At 31.7% G+C, this 16,536-nt stretch overlaps 1 protein-coding gene across 1 annotated transcript; it reads right to left on the bottom strand.

Annotated features, from left to right (window-relative positions):
* Positions 1-762: 762 nt before the first annotated feature.
* On the bottom strand, positions 763-12,603 carry LOC131875249 (ankyrin repeat-containing protein At5g02620-like). The gene is made up of 3 exons (XM_059219322.1): positions 12,108-12,603; positions 2,509-3,008; positions 763-1,440 (listed from the first exon to the last, which is right to left on the bottom strand). The coding sequence occupies exons 1-3, from the start codon at positions 12,601-12,603 to the stop codon at positions 763-765; spliced, it is 1,674 nt and encodes a 557-aa protein (XP_059075305.1).
* Positions 12,604-16,536: the final 3,933 nt, after the last annotated feature.

Genomic DNA, 16,536 nt, shown 5'->3' with positions numbered 1-16,536 from the left:
CTTATTTTGATCTTTCAAAAGGTGGAGCAATTTTTATATTTTTATGTCAACATTTTGATAGGTAAAGAGAACCCCCTCATAAAGGTTTGATTTAAGCTTAGTGAGGTTATATTTAATGGGTTTGATCTATTTTCCTTTAATGAAGACTACTTAAATGTAATTCCAATAGAATTAAATTGTGTATTTTTCTAAAAAATACATGATTTAAAAAAAGGTGGAGATGTTTCACAAATGAAATACACTATATTGTGATAACCCTTTACTATTGTACATTTCATCCTTTCAATCAATCTAAAACAATTCCTCTTAGTCTTTCCTCTCACTTATCTTCCTTACACATTACATCTTTTTAAACAAACTAATTCTAATACTACATTAACGAATATAAGAAAAGAGGAATAAATTGACATTAATAATCTAATGTCACAAATTAAACAACAAATATAAAAGAATCTCAACTCTCTTCATAAAATGGAGGGAAAAAATCTATCATATCAAAATTGAAATTATTAATGGGTATAACAAAAATATAATGACATTCACTTATATCTCCACAATGTCATTTATTACATATATAAAAGCTAAAAAAGACTTATTAAACCAAATAAATCCAATAGACATTAATGCTAATCAGTCTCCACATAATAACTTTTGGAATGATCTTGACCTTAAATCTGACACTATTTGAACCTTCTAATAGCTATAAACTTTTTCAAAGATATCTGCTATTTAACACCACACGAAATACATTTAACTGCATATCTAGTGAGCTTTAGATTTGATTCCATGGAGCTTCTTCCAAACCCTACGCAAAGGGTGATATATTCCATAGAAAACCGCAATGGCTATCGCAACCAAGGGAGCAAACAAAGCGAGTACAAGACCGAAACCAGACAGCACTAATTTGATATGTTGTTCAAGTGGAGTGAACAAGTAAGATTTTCCAAATAGCGACATTGCTCTTATCCCTAAAGGAAGAAAGCACACCATAACCCACACCAGCACAGCCAACCACAAACACTTTGATGCCACAACCAGATGTATTGCTGCGCCAAATGTTATTGATAATGATACCAGTGCTATATATAACGCAATCAAGCTCATATTAGTTAAGATGTGATCCGCTTCTCGGCCAACTAGAAATGCAAAATTAAGCAGGATCGCAGAACCAATAGAATAACAGAAGGCCACTGTGTCAAATATCACAAATAGCTTGAAGACGTTTGTGTCAATCAATATAGGTGCTGGTGGGCTGTGCTCTTGTGTGTCAATGCCTCCTGGTAGAGTAAAAGCAGCTGCAAAAGCAACTGTTGCAATTAGGACTGCACTTACAGATATGGCATCTGGGTTCCAACTTGGGTTGATACGTAATTGGATGGCTGTTGAGGGCGTATCGAATATTTTCTTAATAGCACCATGTTCATATAAATAAATTATAATCTGCAATAAGACCAGCTCATTTTAAAATTAAATTTTAAACAGTAATAAACATTTTACAATCTAAATAATATAGAGAATAAATAATAAAGAACTCTTATCTAACATCTTCATTTAACATACTTTTGAATTGAAAAAAGAAATTATAGTTGCAACTTGTAATCGCAATTTAAGCACCTGTACTAGTGTAATTATTTTAAAAATTGTTTATTAATTGTTTTAAATTAATAAAAAAATGTGTCCTCATAAGACCTGAACAGTCCAAGATAAGATTAAATTAGTATCTTTTCAAAACTTTTATTTAAATAGGTCATTAATTAATAAGATTACCAGAGATGGGCAGGAGGTTCATAAGGTTTGTTCTCCTCTTGTCCCCAAAAATAAAAAGAAAGGGAATGTGATCCCCTTGGACAAAGGAAGATTAAGTTTCTTTAAGAAAATAAGAGAAAGAAAACTAGCTTGGTAATTGCAGAGTCTGTATCTAAAAGGCTAGAAGCTGAGGATAGAAGGCAGTGAAAGAAGAAATAACTGAAGACAATGGTGGACTGCACTCCAGGCTGCACTTTTTTCTTACTAGGATAGCTATATATACAGCTCTAAGATGTAATTAGTACAATGCGATATGCTGGTGGTAGATCCTTTGTATATGATGTAATAGGTCTGTTATAAATTAATACTTTGTTACTAGTATGCTGCTTTTTGGTCAAATCTTACAGATAGTACAGCTGTCTAAACTGACAAAACAATGAGCTGATGACTGTTTTGTACTTTATCTTTCGACTACTCCATATTTAATAGAAAAAATATTTAAGATAACAATCCTTTATCCAATATCCGTAGAGCCATTTCGGATCTCAGCAGAGGCGGGCGCACTTTACAGACTTCATTGCATAAGGTTCGTAGTTTATACAGCTTTTTTCTAATGTTATCATATTGAATTACAGTTTCATGGCATCATTTCCTGCTCTGCTAATTGAAAAAAAATAATTTAAACTATCAATTATATTAATGTTTTAAAATAACGTAAAGAAAAGCTAACAGTTTGAATTCATTGATAATCAAGTTACTTACAGCCCTATAAAGTTGTGGGTCTTCACTCCCTTTCTTTAGTGCAATATCTAATGCCGTTTGCCCATTGTTATCAATGCAATTAATCAGTCTTTCTGACATTACCGAGGATATTATCCTTCTCAGATCTTGTCCAACTCTCTCAAATATTTCAACAGCATTGTTCACAGCCAGATGCAAGGCATTTCTACCATCCTTGTCTACCATTTCCAGACAGTCGCTGCTGTAATTCAATATCACTTTCACTAGAGTTGCGTTCCCCTCTTTGGCTGCAACGTGAAGTGCAGACTGCTTGTTTTGGTCCACTTTGTAACAAGAAAGTCCATTATCATTTTTAATAAGCATCTTTCCAATCAGGCGAAGTTTCTTCCGTTCCCTTAAAAAACATGGAAACATCGTAACTGGAAATTGATATAAGGCAGCCATGTGCAACGGAGTTCGGTTGAAAATGTCTACTTCTGTGGCAAGTTCAGGTTTATTGTCTAAAAGCTTCTTAATTACATCTGCACAACCAAAAAAAGTAGAATCAAAATTCAGAGTAGAGTTTTTATTTGCCTTTTAACTAAATCTATATCCGTATCAAGGTGATATGATTGTTGTAATTCAAACTATTTTAATATAGATCTGATTTTTGATTAAAGACTATGTTAATAAAAGTTTCTAAATAAAGCAGCTCAAACTAAATTACCGGTATAGCTTAATCATACTTTTAAGCTATAATACTAATTATATGTAGTGATTGAAGAGCGATGAAAAATAAAATGTATTCAAATAGATTTCTAATATTCTCTTCTATTTTAAATTTTATGCCATTCTTCATACCATTCGAACCTTACAAGCCCTTACAAGTTAATAGGAAAACAGTCCATAGACTTTTATGTATTCACTTCTACTTTTTCCGTCTTATCCCCAACAAATAAATTGCTACAACTATTTAAAGCTTCCCATCTTAAAATGTATGGCCACTGTTTATAGCTATTTTTTTCTTAAATACAAGCTCTCTGTTCCTTCAATTGATCATAATCTCGTTAATATTTTATTTTCTTGAAAATTGCACAATTATTCGACTAATAAGCTTATTTTTTTAAAATTAGCCTACAATAGTTATTAAGGATACATTTCATTAAAAAACTTTCAAACATACGTTTTCAAATTGCTCAGGGAGGCTAGCCTTGTGTCTAAGACAGCAGATTTTTTAGGAGCTGATGCTATTAGAGACCTGGCCACTTCTCACCCTACTGTTTCTGGCTCCGTCTGTGGTTGGTAAGGGGTTTTTGTTCTGTATTTGTGATTCAACAGTAGATAGATCAGCTTCCGAGTAAGAAAAGTCACTTTTTTAAAAATTCTTTAGAGCTACGCCAAATATAAATGTATTTAAGAAGTGGGCTAAGCAAAAATAGAAATTCAGGGGTTATTAAAGGTTGCAATTATGACAAAGGATCTTTCTCTAATCATGAAAATTATGTACAGACCCTTTTGAATACGGTATGGTTTCTTAGCAATTCTGGATCATTTTTTATAAAATAAGTTTTGATCTTTATTATTTTTTATTGATATGGGTCAGACTTCCCCTATTGATCACTCTTATTGCGTAAAAGACCTCCTTCATAAATTGACAAACCTATGAAAAATCCTAATAATAAAAGGAAAGTGCAATATTTCCATTGTTTATGGATCGCTAAAGTTTACAAAACTTTCAATTTTCATGAAAACCTCTATTGTATTGGAAATTAGATCAACCAAAAACCTATGGATCGCTAAAGTTTACAAAACTTTCAATTTTCATGAAAACTTCTGTTGTTTTGAAAATTAGAACAACCAACAACCAAAGAACAACGCACCTGTACTTAATTTAGAGACAGCATGATGTAAAGGCGTTTGGCCATCAAATCGTTTGTTGTACTCACTAGAAGTCATAGGACACAAGACTTCAACAATATTGGCATGACCTCCCTCACAAGCTTTAAAGAGAGCTGTTTCCCCTGCTTGGTTGATCTCATTCACCAAATCTGGGCAGAATTTAAGTAAAGCATTCACAACTTGCTCACTTCCTCCCAAGACTGCTTCGTGCAACGCTGTGTTTCCCTCCATATTTTTAGCTTTTAAAAATGTCATCCCCTCCTCTGGATTGGTATTTGAGAGTTGAAGCAACTTTCTAACGAATTGGAGAGAGCCATGATAGGCGGCAATATGGAGCACTGTGTTTCCACCTGGCGTTACCTCATTCGCAACGCCCTCTAGGCCCCCGATCTCATTAAGCACTTGTTCGTTCCCTGATTTGGCTGCTTCAAAGAACTTTCTGTTCATTCCCTTGCAGACATACCCAATTTGATCCATCGAGCTATCGAGCTTGGCCAAAAAGACTATGGGCTTGGGCTTGAGTAAACGAGGTTTTTTAATGGGAAGATGGAAACTTCTCTCGAGGTAGAACCACGTTGTTTTTACAAAAACATGTGAGTGTTGTCTTTCTGCATAACTTTATTAAGAGTATCATAAGAGATTGGATGCTTTCAAAAAAATAAAAAGGATAACAAAAATGTGGACATGCATAAAATTACTTGGTGAACAAGGAGGGGAGCTTAACTAAGGGAAATTTGATTCTCTAGATCTGAGATACACATGTTAAACTAGTAATGGTTTAAAAAAGTATTTCCTCAATGCATTCACATCTTTTATTTTTATGTATATTTTTGTATTGCACATTTTGCATTTTATATACATTCTATTATTTGTTAGGATGCTTCCAATGATTGCCAAACATAAAAGATGATCTTTGGAGTTAGAAATACCTAGCACATGTCTTCCCTCATTTTTTGAGCAAGTCCATTCTATATGATTGCAATAGTTATGCCACTCTTCATACTTGTTACCTCCTTTGCATTGTAGGAGTCTAATAGTATGAACACATAACAATTGTAAGTTGGTTGAAATATGATGCATTGGGGACCTTCTTCTATAATAGAGGGAGAGGTGCATAGTTAATCTATGTGCAGACCACACTCAAAGCATAGGTAGTTTTGAAATGTTCAAATTCTTAAATCTTGCACTTCTTAAAATTTTATTGCTAGAAGGGAGACGTAGTCATCTTTATGGAGATTAACTTGATTTTGCAAAGGAAATTTGCTGTTAATAGTGCATACATTTTATAAAATATACAAAAAAACACAATTGATATATGGACTAATACAAGTCTATGTTAACTTGCAACATAAATTACATTTTCTAATCATTATTGCCAAGCAAGCACATAATGCATTACTACATTACTTAGACTATCATTTGTTCTTTTTCTTCTTCTTTACCCTTTCTCCAGTTCTTTAGTTTAATTGTATTGCATGAGTATGAGTAGATAATGATATTAACATGTGAAATTGACCTTTCAATTTAATTATAGAGCTCAATTGAATGTGGCCTCTTATCTTCTCTTATACACCCAATGCTATCCAAAAGATGTAAATCCTTACTATTCTTCTTTCTCTTTTATTATGTTGACTTTGATGGTGCTCAATATCCAAATTTCCTATAAAACTACTTTTAGATCATAACTTTTGTAATAATATGAAAATGAAACCAAATAAGACATAAGAACAAGATCCACTTTCATAGTAACATTGGAATACACAATCGTCCAAGGAGTGATCATATTTGACTAACTCTTGATGACACTTCTAGGGATTCTATTCCTTCGCTACTATGGAAAGTGAATGAACTATGGAGATATGTTGAAGTGAAGCAAACTATGGCTAAGGTATGAAGAAAGTAAAAACTTAAGTTGAACATGTAAATGGCTAATAAATAATCAAAAACTACACAATAGGTACAAAAATGGATAAGGAATCTGACTACGCACTTGTTACTAAAATATGATGTTGATCCAGTAGAATGAGGGCACCCCAATGTCTTGGTCTTCTAAATATGAGCTACTATAAAAAAATCTAAAATCTGAGTCTACTTAGAATCCACTACTGAAAACTGGTGCAGAATTTTGAGGGCCAGGGCTCCCTAGTGCCTGAGACAGGGGTAATCTAGTGCCCAGGACCTTGGAAAATAGGTCCAAATTCTAGGATTGGGTTTGTACTAGGTTCTTGTTGTTGTTCAAAGTCTTCCAGTTCCATCAGGTATCTGTAGCTACACACGAGGAAAGAAATGGGGTTGTGAATAAGGCTTTGCCCCAAGTTTAGAATTGACCCTAATTGAAATAGAAATTGAACTTGAATTGAATTGGAAAGATTTCCTTTTGAGGGAAAGGATTTGAATTGTTTGTGTAGACACTTAAAGTCTTCTTTTCTTGCATCTTCCACTTTTAACATGTCAATTTGTCCTTAACCTGACCCAATTTTCCCAATTTTTGGATTTTATGTCCAAAATCTCCCATTCTTTTCAAATTTGCTTGTTTTGACCTGGAAATTGATTTAATTTGACCATATCAAGGTCTTTGGACATCAATTTGACTAACTTGCCCTTTTAGGTTTAATTAGTTTATTAATTAATTAAGCCCTTTTACTAATTTTTCTGCCCTAATCTTTCATTATTTCATCAAACCCCTTTCCCTTTTAATATTAATTAAATAATATTATATTATTTACTTAATTTTGATTTATCCCCTTTAATTAAACAGTTTTAAATGATTAATTAAAGGTTCATTAATTTTAACCTATAGTTGAATAATTCATTTTAACTATTCAATTATCTAATTATCTCTTCAAATTAAATAAAATATTTATTTATTTAATTTTCCCAATTATCTTCTCGCATGAAGATAATATCTGCTTTTTCAATTTCTCAATTGAAAATATCTTCCTAATTTTTGAAATGGTGACAGTGTCTTTTGATTAAATAACGTATACATCTCCAAAAATCTTTTTTTTTTTGCTTTTTCATCACTTTTTCCTTCATCTCCTTCATGCTTCCCCCAATGTCAGCTCTGTTGTGCTGCGTTATCTCATCTACCCACATCATAAAAAATCCTTTCGATCTTGCCGTGTGAAAATGCAATATATAAAATGTATGAAAATTTATGGGACATAATATAAGTTTTATAAATAAATTATTTATTAAACAAGTGGTGTTATTTAAAAATGAAAGGTTAGTGAGAATGTCATCAATAGTAATAAATTTCTTAGAATAATAATTTGTAATTTTTTTTGGAAAATTGAACTTTTCATCCACACAAATCAATAAGAATACAATAAAATGATCTTTTTAATCATATAAAATAAAAATTACATTTAAACTACATAGTTTTTGACGAAAATTTTTAATTGTTTGCAATCAATGGTTAAACTAATTGATTTTTTCTTCAATGAATGCAATAGTATCTTTCTTTTGGTAGAACTAAAAAGATTATTATAAAGAAATGTCTTTTCTCAACATTGAAAAAATAATTATTATAAAGAAGATTCCTTTTGTTGAAAACAATATAACAAAGAAGAAACATTTAAAAAAGATTATTATAAAGAAGACGCCTTTTGCTGAAAAAAATGTCTTTTGTCAACATTGAAAAAAATATTATTATAAAGAAGATTCCTTTTGTTGAAAAAATATAATAAAGAAGAAACATTTAAAAAATATTATTATAAAGAAGATGCCTTTGCTGAAAAAAGAAAAATGAATTATTTATTAAACAAGTGGTGTCATTTAAAAATGAAAGGTCAATGAGAATAACAATGAGAAAGAAAAGTTCAATTTTCCAAAAAAAAATTAATTTATTACTATTGATGTCATATAAAATGTATGATTGAGTAGGACAAATAATATAATTTTTATAAATGAATTATTTATTAAACAAGTGGTGTCACTAAAAAATGAAAGGTTAATGAGAATGACATCAATAGTAATAAATTTCTTGGTATAATAATTTGTAATTTTTTTTTGGAAAATTGAATTTTTCATCCACACAAATCAATAAGAATACAATAAAATGACTTTTTTAATCATATAAAATAAACATTACATTTAAACTACATAGTTTTTGACAAAAAATTTTAATTCTTTGCAATCATTGGTTAAACTAATTGATTTTTTCTTCAATAAATGCAATAGTATCTTGCTTTTGGTAGAACTAAAAAGATTATTATAAAGAAATGTCTATTCTCAACATTGAAAAAACAATTATTATAAAGAAGATTCCTTTTGTTGAAAAAAATATAACAAAGAAGAAACATCTAAAAAAGATTATTATAAAGAAGATGCCTTTTGCTGAAAAAATATCGTTGTCAATATTAAAAAAAAAATTATTATAAAGAAGATTTCTTTTGTTGAAAAAATATAATAAAGAAGAAGCATTTAAAAAAGATTATTATAAAGAAGATGCCTTTTCTGAAAAAAGAAAAAGAAATTATTTATTAAACAAGTGGTGTCATTTAAAAATGAAAAGTTAATGAGAATGACAATGAGAAAGAAAAGTTCAATTTTAGCAAAAAAAAAAATTAATTTATTACTATTGATGTCATATAAAATGTATGATTGAGTAGGACAAATAATATAATTTTTATAAATGAATTATTTGTTAAACAAGTGGTGTGCTGGATGAATGGATTGGGACCGAGAGAGATAGAAGGGCGGTGGGGGCATCTTGATGCAGTTTTAGAGTGGGTTCTATTTCATACACGGATGTTTGCCTGCCCCCATTTGGCTATCGTAATCCGTTGCAGTGAGTACGAAACGCCCTTTGACGAAGGCGGAGCCTTGTATTGGTCGGCCCACTAGCCCCCAAACAGAACCTCCCAGCATCACCCGAACCTAGTAGCATCAGATTCCATTGAAGCACCTGACCATTGATCCGGTTACTTATGAAGTCTCTCGGAGCGGCTAGGGCAGAGGTAACATCATAGACGGAGTCCTCAGCGGATGCAGTAATAAATTTCTTCTACGTATAATAATTTGTAATTTTTTTTGAAAAATTGAACTTTTCATTCTCATCAATCTTTCATTATTAAATAACACCACTTGTTTAATAAATAATTTATTTTTCTAAAATTTTTATAAGCATTATGGCGAGCGAGGCGCGGGAGGCATAGTGCGAAGAGCAGAGGACATTACATGATGGACACTCGCTAGAAGGCGAACCCCAACAGAAGGCGCAGGAACAACTTCAGTGTAAGGACGATAGACTTACTGGTGGTCAAAGGAAGGAGCAACCATCAGAAAGGCTGGCAAATTGGCGTATTATGGATGTCGACTGGGATGATTACGATCCGACAAAAAATCTGAAGCAATGAAAAAATTCCAATTGATGAGGCGGTTGAGCCACAATCAAAAACCACTGAAGAGAACAACATATCAAGACCGGTATCAATTGATTTAACGGATGAAGTGGTGGATGAAAAATGTATTTGGGAAGATTTTGCTATTATTGCCAGAATTATTGGTCCGAAGAAACCCAAGCGATGTATCACTCCTTGGGTGGAGGAAAATTGGGGTAGTCATGTAGTGGTGAAATTCCTGCCAAAGGTTTTTTTGTTGCAATCTTCGCAAAAAAAGAAGCAAGGGATCAGGCCCTAAATTTGAAAAACTGGTTTTTTGATAGTTTTCCGCTATACATTCAGCCGTGGACTCCTAATTTTGATCTGTTAAAACTTGCGATATATGATGCACCTATATGGATTAGACTGTTTAATCTTCCAATCGAGTATTAGGGGGACCCGTGTCCAAAGATTACTTTAGTGGCGAATATTCGCCAATGGCGAATTTTTCATGTTGGCCATGTCGGAAATGACAAATATTTTGTACTGACTGGGGCTGGCCATGTCGACAGAACATTATCAATTTCCGTCAAATTCACGACCTGATCGCCATATGTTTTATGCAATTAAATGTTTCTATGCGATGATTTCGCCAATACAATATATGGTGGACACACGGTAAATTTAATTGTTTTGCCTACACTCTCCGAGGTTGCCTTAATAGATGACCTTAATTCGCCTATAGGCATGTGAAGATTTGTTAGCTAGGGGGACCCAATTCGTCTATAGGCATGTGAAGATTTGTTAGCCAGGGGGACCCAATTCACCCAACATCTTGCTGACGCATGTCTCCATTCACCCCAGCTTTCACCAACTATATTGTATTCGCCTATTATTTGGACGACCTATAATCGCCTCAAAAATTACATAAGTTGTATTTGGACGACCTATAATCGCCTCGAAAATTACATAAATCATGTTATAGTTATGCGGGATTTGCCAAATATTTGTATACCATATAAAATTTCTGCGGAATTCGCCATATAAGGATTGGTATAAATACATGCAAAGATCAGATCTATCTAAACACAATCTGGTGGGTTATAGGCTCTGAATTCCGATCAATAGCGAAGTTTTAGACCAAGAAAAATCATTGTTGTTGACTGCATTGGCGACTACTAGTGACCTAAAGCCTAAAGGTGAGCGATCATATTTTTGAAGTGGTATATTATACATTATAGTGTATTATTGCTTCTTCAACAAATTGATATTTTTTTGGCAGCATTTATTTCGTTGGAGATGTCGAACAGGAAGAGGGATAGGAAACCTGAATGTGAGGAAGGCCAAGAGAGGCCATCAAAAAGAAGAACGTTGTCTTCGTACTTTACCATTCTTCATACCATTCGAGCCTTACAAGCCCTTACAAGTTAATAGGAAAACAGTCCATATACTTTTATGTATTCACTTCTATTTTTTCCGTCTTATCCCCAACAAATAAATTGCTACAACTATTTAAAGCTTCCCATCTTAAAAAGTATGGCCACTGTTTATAGCTATTTTTTTCTTAAATACAAGCTCTGTGTTCCTTCAATTGATGATAATCTGGTTACTATTTTATTTTCTTGAAAATTGCACAATTATTCGACTAATAAGTTTTTTTTTTAAAATTAGCCTACAATAGTTATTAAGGATACATTTCATTAAAAAAATTTCAAACATACGTTTTCAAATTGCTCAGGGAGGCTAGCCTTGTGTCTAAGACAGCAGATTTTTTAGGAGCTGATGCTATTAGAGACCTGGCCACTTCTCACCCTACTGTTTCTGGCTCCGTCTGTGGTTGGTAAGGGGTTTTTGTTCTGTATTTGTGATTCAACAGTAGATAGATCAGCTTCCGAGTTAGAAAACTCACTTTTTAAAATATTCTTTAGAGCTACGCCAAATATAAATGTATTTAAGAAGTGGGCTAAGCAAAAATAGAAATTCAGGGGTTATTAAAAGTTGCAATTATGACAAAGGATCTTTCTCTAATCATGAAAATTATGTACAGACCCTTTTGAATACGGTATGGTTTCTTAGCAATTCTGGATCATTTTTTATAAAATTAGTTTTGATCTTTATTATTTTTTATTGATATGGGTCAGACTTCCCCTATTGATCACTCTTATTGCGTAAAAGACCTCCTTCATAAATTGACAAACCTATGAAAAATCCTAATAATAAAAGGAAAGTGCAATATTTCCATTGTTTATGGATCGCTAAAGTTTACAAAACTTTCAATTTTCATGAAGACCTCTATTGTATTGGAAATTAGATCAACCAAAAACCTATGGATCGCTAAAGTTTACAAAACTTTCAATTTTCATGAAAACTTCTGTTGTTTTGAAAATTAGAACAACCAACAACCAAAGAACAACGCACCTGTACTTAATTTAGAGACTGCAAGATGTAAAGGCGTTTGGCCATCAAATCGTTTGTTGTACTCACTAGAAGTCATAGGACACAAGACTTCAACAATATTGGCATGACCTCCCTCACAAGCTTTAAAGAGAGCTGTTTCGCCTGCTTGGTTGATCTCATTCACCAAATCTGGGCAGAATTTAAGTAAAGCATTCACAACTTGCTCACTTCCTCCCAAGACTGCTTCGTGCAACGCTGTGTTTCCCTCCATATTTTTAGCTTTTAAAAATGTCATCCCATCCTCTGGATTCGCATTTGAGAGTTGAAGCAACTTTCTAACGAATTGGAGAGAGCCATGATAGGCGGCAATATGGAGCACTGTGTTTCCACCTGGCGTTACCTCATTCGCAACGCCCTCTAGGCCCCCGGTCTCATTAAGCACTTGTTCGTTCCCTGATTTGGCTGCTTCAAAGAACTTTCTGTTCATTCCCTCGCAGACATACCCAATTTGATCCATCGAGCTATCGAGCTTGGCCAAAAAGACTATGGGCTTGGGCTTGAGTAAACGAGGTTTTTTAATGGGAAGATGGAAACTTCTCTCGAGGTAGAACCACCTTGTTTTTACAAAAACATGTGAGTGTTGTCTTTCTCCATAACTTTATTAAGAGTACCATAAGAGATTGGATGCTTTCAAAAAAATAAAAAGGATAACAAAAATGTGGACATGCATAAAATTATTTGGTGAACAAGGAGGGGAGCTTAACTAAGGGAAATTTGATTCTCTAGGTCTGAGATACACATGTTAAACTAGTAATGGTTTAAAAAAGTATTTCCTCAATGCATTCACATCTTTTATTTTTATGTATATTTTTGTATTGCACATTTTGCATTTTATATACATTCTATTATTTGTTAGGATGCTTCCAATGATTGCCAAACATAAAAGATGATCTTTGGAGTTAGAAATACCTAGCACATGTCTTCCCTCATTTTTTGAGCAAGTCCATTCTATATGATTGCAATAGTTATGCCATTCTTCATACTTGTTACCTCCTTTGCATTGTAGGAGTCTAATAGTATGAACACATAACCATTGTAAGTTGGTTGAAATATGATGCATTGGGGACCTTCTTCTATAATAGAGGGAGAGGTGCATAGTTAATCTATGTGCAGACCACACTCAAAGCATAGGTAGTTTTGAAATGTTCAAATTCTTAAATCTTGCACTTCTTAAAATTTTATTGCTAGAAGGGAGACGTAGTCATCTTTATGGAGATTAACTTGATTTTGCAAAGGAAATTTGCTGTTAATAGTGCATATATTTTACAAAATATACAAAAAAACACAATTGATATATGGACTAATACAAGTCTATGTTAACTTGCAACATAAATTACATTTTCTAATCATTATTGCCAAGCAAGCACATAATGCATTATTACATTACTTAGACTATCATTTGTTCCTTTTCTTCTTCTTTACCCTTTCTCCAGTTCTTTAGTTTAATTGTATTGCATGAGTATGAGAAGATAATGATATTAACATGTGAAATTGACCTTTCAATTTAATTATAGAGCTCAATTGAATGTGGCCTCTTATCTTCTCTTATAGACCCAATGCTATCCAAAAGATGTAAATCCTTACTATTCTTCTTTCTCTTTTATTATGTTGATTTTGATGGTGCTCAATATCCAAATTTCCTATAAAACTACTTTTAGATCATAACTTTTGTAATAATATGAAAATGAAACCAAATAAGACATAAGAACAAGATCCACTTTCATAGTAACATTGGAATACACAATCGTCCAAGGAGTGATCATATTTGACTAACTCTTGATGACACTTCTAGGGATTCTATTCCTTCGCTACTATGGAAAGTGAATGAACTATGGCGATATGTTGAAGTGAAGCAAACTATGGCTAAGGTATGAAGAAAGTAAAAACTTAAGCTGAACATGTAAATGGCTAATAAATAATCAAAAACTACACAATAGGTACAAAAATGGATAAGGAATCTGACTATGCACTTGTGACTAAAATATGATGTTGATCCAGTAGAATGAGGGCACCCCAATGTCTTGGTCTTCTAAATAAGAGCTACTATAAAAAAATCTAAAATCTGAGTCTACTTAGAATCCACTACTGAAAACTGGTGCAGAATCTTGAGGGCGAGGGCTCCCTAGTGCCTGAGACAGGGGTAATCTAGTGCCTAGGACCATGGAAAATAGGTCCAAATTCTAGGATTGGGTTTGTACTAGGTTCTTGTTGTTGTTTAAAGTCTTCCAGTTCCATCAGGTATCTGTAGCTACACACAAGAGGAAAGAATTGAGATTGTGAATAAGGCTTTGCCCCAAGTTTAGAATTGACCCTAATTGAAATAGAAATTAAACTTGAATTGAATTGGAAAGATTTCCTTTTGAGGGAAAGGTTTTGAATTGTTTGTGTAGACACTTAAAGTCTTCTTTTCTTGCATCTTCCACTTTTAACACGTCAATTTGTCCTTAACCTGACCCAATTTTCGTAATTTTCGTATTTTATGTCCAAACTCTCCCATTCTTTTCAATTTTCCCTATTTTGACCTGGAAATTGATTTAATTTGACCAGATTAAGGTCTTCGGACATCAATTTGACTAACTTGCCCTTTTAGGTTTAATTAGTTTATTAATTAATTAAGCCCTTTCATTAATTTTGCTGCCCTAATCTTTCATTATTTCATCAAACGCCTTTCCCTTTTAATATTAATTAAATAATATTATATTATTTACTTAATTTTGATTTATCCCCTTTAATTAAACAGTTTTAAATGATTAATTAAAGGTTCATTAATTTTAACCTATAGTTGAATAATTCATTTTAACTATTCAATTATCTAATTATGTCTTCAAATCAAATAAAATATTTATTTATTTAATTTTCCTAATTATCTTCTCGCATGAAGATAATATCTGCTTTTTCAATTTCTCAATTGAAAATATCTTTCTAATATTTGAAATGGTGACAGTGTCTTTTGATTAAATAACGTATACATCTCCAAAAATCTCTTTTTTTTGCTTTTTCATCACTTTTTCCTTCATCTCCTTCATGCTTCCCCCAATGTCAGCTTTGTTGTGCTGCGTTATCTCATCTACCCACATCATAAAAAATCCTTTCGATCTTGCCATGTGAAAATGCAATATATAAAATGTATGGAGACATAATATAATTTTTATAAATAAATTATTTATTAAACAAGTGGTGTTATTTAAAAATGAAAGGTTAGTGAGGATGTCATCAATAGTAATAAATTTCTTAGTATAATAATTTGTTATTTTTTTTGGAAAATTGAACTTTTCATCCACACAAATCAATAAGAATACAATAAAATGACCTTTTTAATCATATAAAATAAAAATTACATTTAAACTACATAGTTTTTGACGAAAATTTTTAATTGTTTGCAATCATTGGTTCAACTAATTGATTTTTTCTTCAATGAATGCAATAGTATCTTTCTTTTGGTAGAACTAAAAAGATTATTATAAAGAAATGTCTTTTCTCAACATTTAAAAAATAATTATTATAAAGAAGATTCCTTCTGTTGAGAAAAATATAACAAAGAAGAAACATTTAAAAAAGATTATTATAAAGAAGACGCCTTTTGCTGAAAAAAATGTCTTTTGTCAACATTGAAAAAAATATTATTATAAAGAAGATTCCTTTTGTTGAAAAAATATAATAAAGAAGAAACATTTAAAAAATATTATTATAAAGAAGATGCCTTTGCTGAAAAAAGAAAAATGAATTATTTAATAAACAAGTGGTGTCATTTAAAAATGAAAGGTCAATGAGAATAACAATGAGAAAGAAAAGTTCAATTTTCCAAAAAAAAATTAATTTATTACTATTGATGTCATATAAAATGTATGATTGAGTAGGACAAATAATATAATTTTTATAAATGAATTATTTATTAAACAAGTGGTGTCACTTAAAAATGAAAGGTTAATGAGAATGACATCAATAGTAATAAATTTCTTTGTATAATAATTTGTAATTTTTTTTTGGAAAATTGAATTTTTCATCCACACAAATCAATAAGAATACAATAAAATGACTTTTTTAATCATATAAAATAAAAATTACATTTAAACTACATAGTTTTTGACAAAAATTTTTAATTCTTTGCAATCATTGGTTAAACTAATTATTTTTTTCTTCAATGAATGCAATAGTATCTTGCTTTTGGTAGAACTAAAACGATTATTATAAAGAAATGTCTTTTCTCAACATTGAAAAAACAATTATTATAAAGAAGATTCCTTTTGTTGAAAAAAATATAACAAAGAAGAAATATTTAAAAAAGATTATTATAAAGAAGATGCCTTTTGCTGAAAAAATGTCGTTGTCAATATTAAAAAAAATATTATTATAAAGAAGATTCCTTTTGTTGAAAAAATATAATAAAGAA

This window comes from Cryptomeria japonica, chromosome 4, assembly GCF_030272615.1.
Source record: "Cryptomeria japonica chromosome 4, Sugi_1.0, whole genome shotgun sequence".
In the NCBI taxonomy this organism is placed as follows: Eukaryota; Viridiplantae; Streptophyta; class Pinopsida; order Cupressales; family Cupressaceae; genus Cryptomeria; species Cryptomeria japonica.
Note: the sequence above shows the minus strand (reverse complement) of the source record. Positions and strands in the feature narration are given on the sequence as shown.

What these genes read in the sequence shown, in the direction of transcription:
- LOC131875249 (XM_059219322.1), bottom strand. Translation starts at nt 12,603, where the DNA reads ATGGATCAAATTGGGTATGTCTGCGAGGGAATGAACAGAAAGTTCTTT. An exon ending in AGTCTCTAAATTAAGTACAG is followed by an intron (nt 3,009 to 12,107) that starts GTGCGTTGTTCT and finishes TTGGTTGTGCAG; the next exon opens with ATGTAATTAAGAAGCTTTTA. An exon ending in ACCCACAACTTTATAGGGCT is followed by an intron (nt 1,441 to 2,508) that starts GTAAGTAACTTG and finishes GTCTTATTGCAG; the next exon opens with ATTATAATTTATTTATATGA.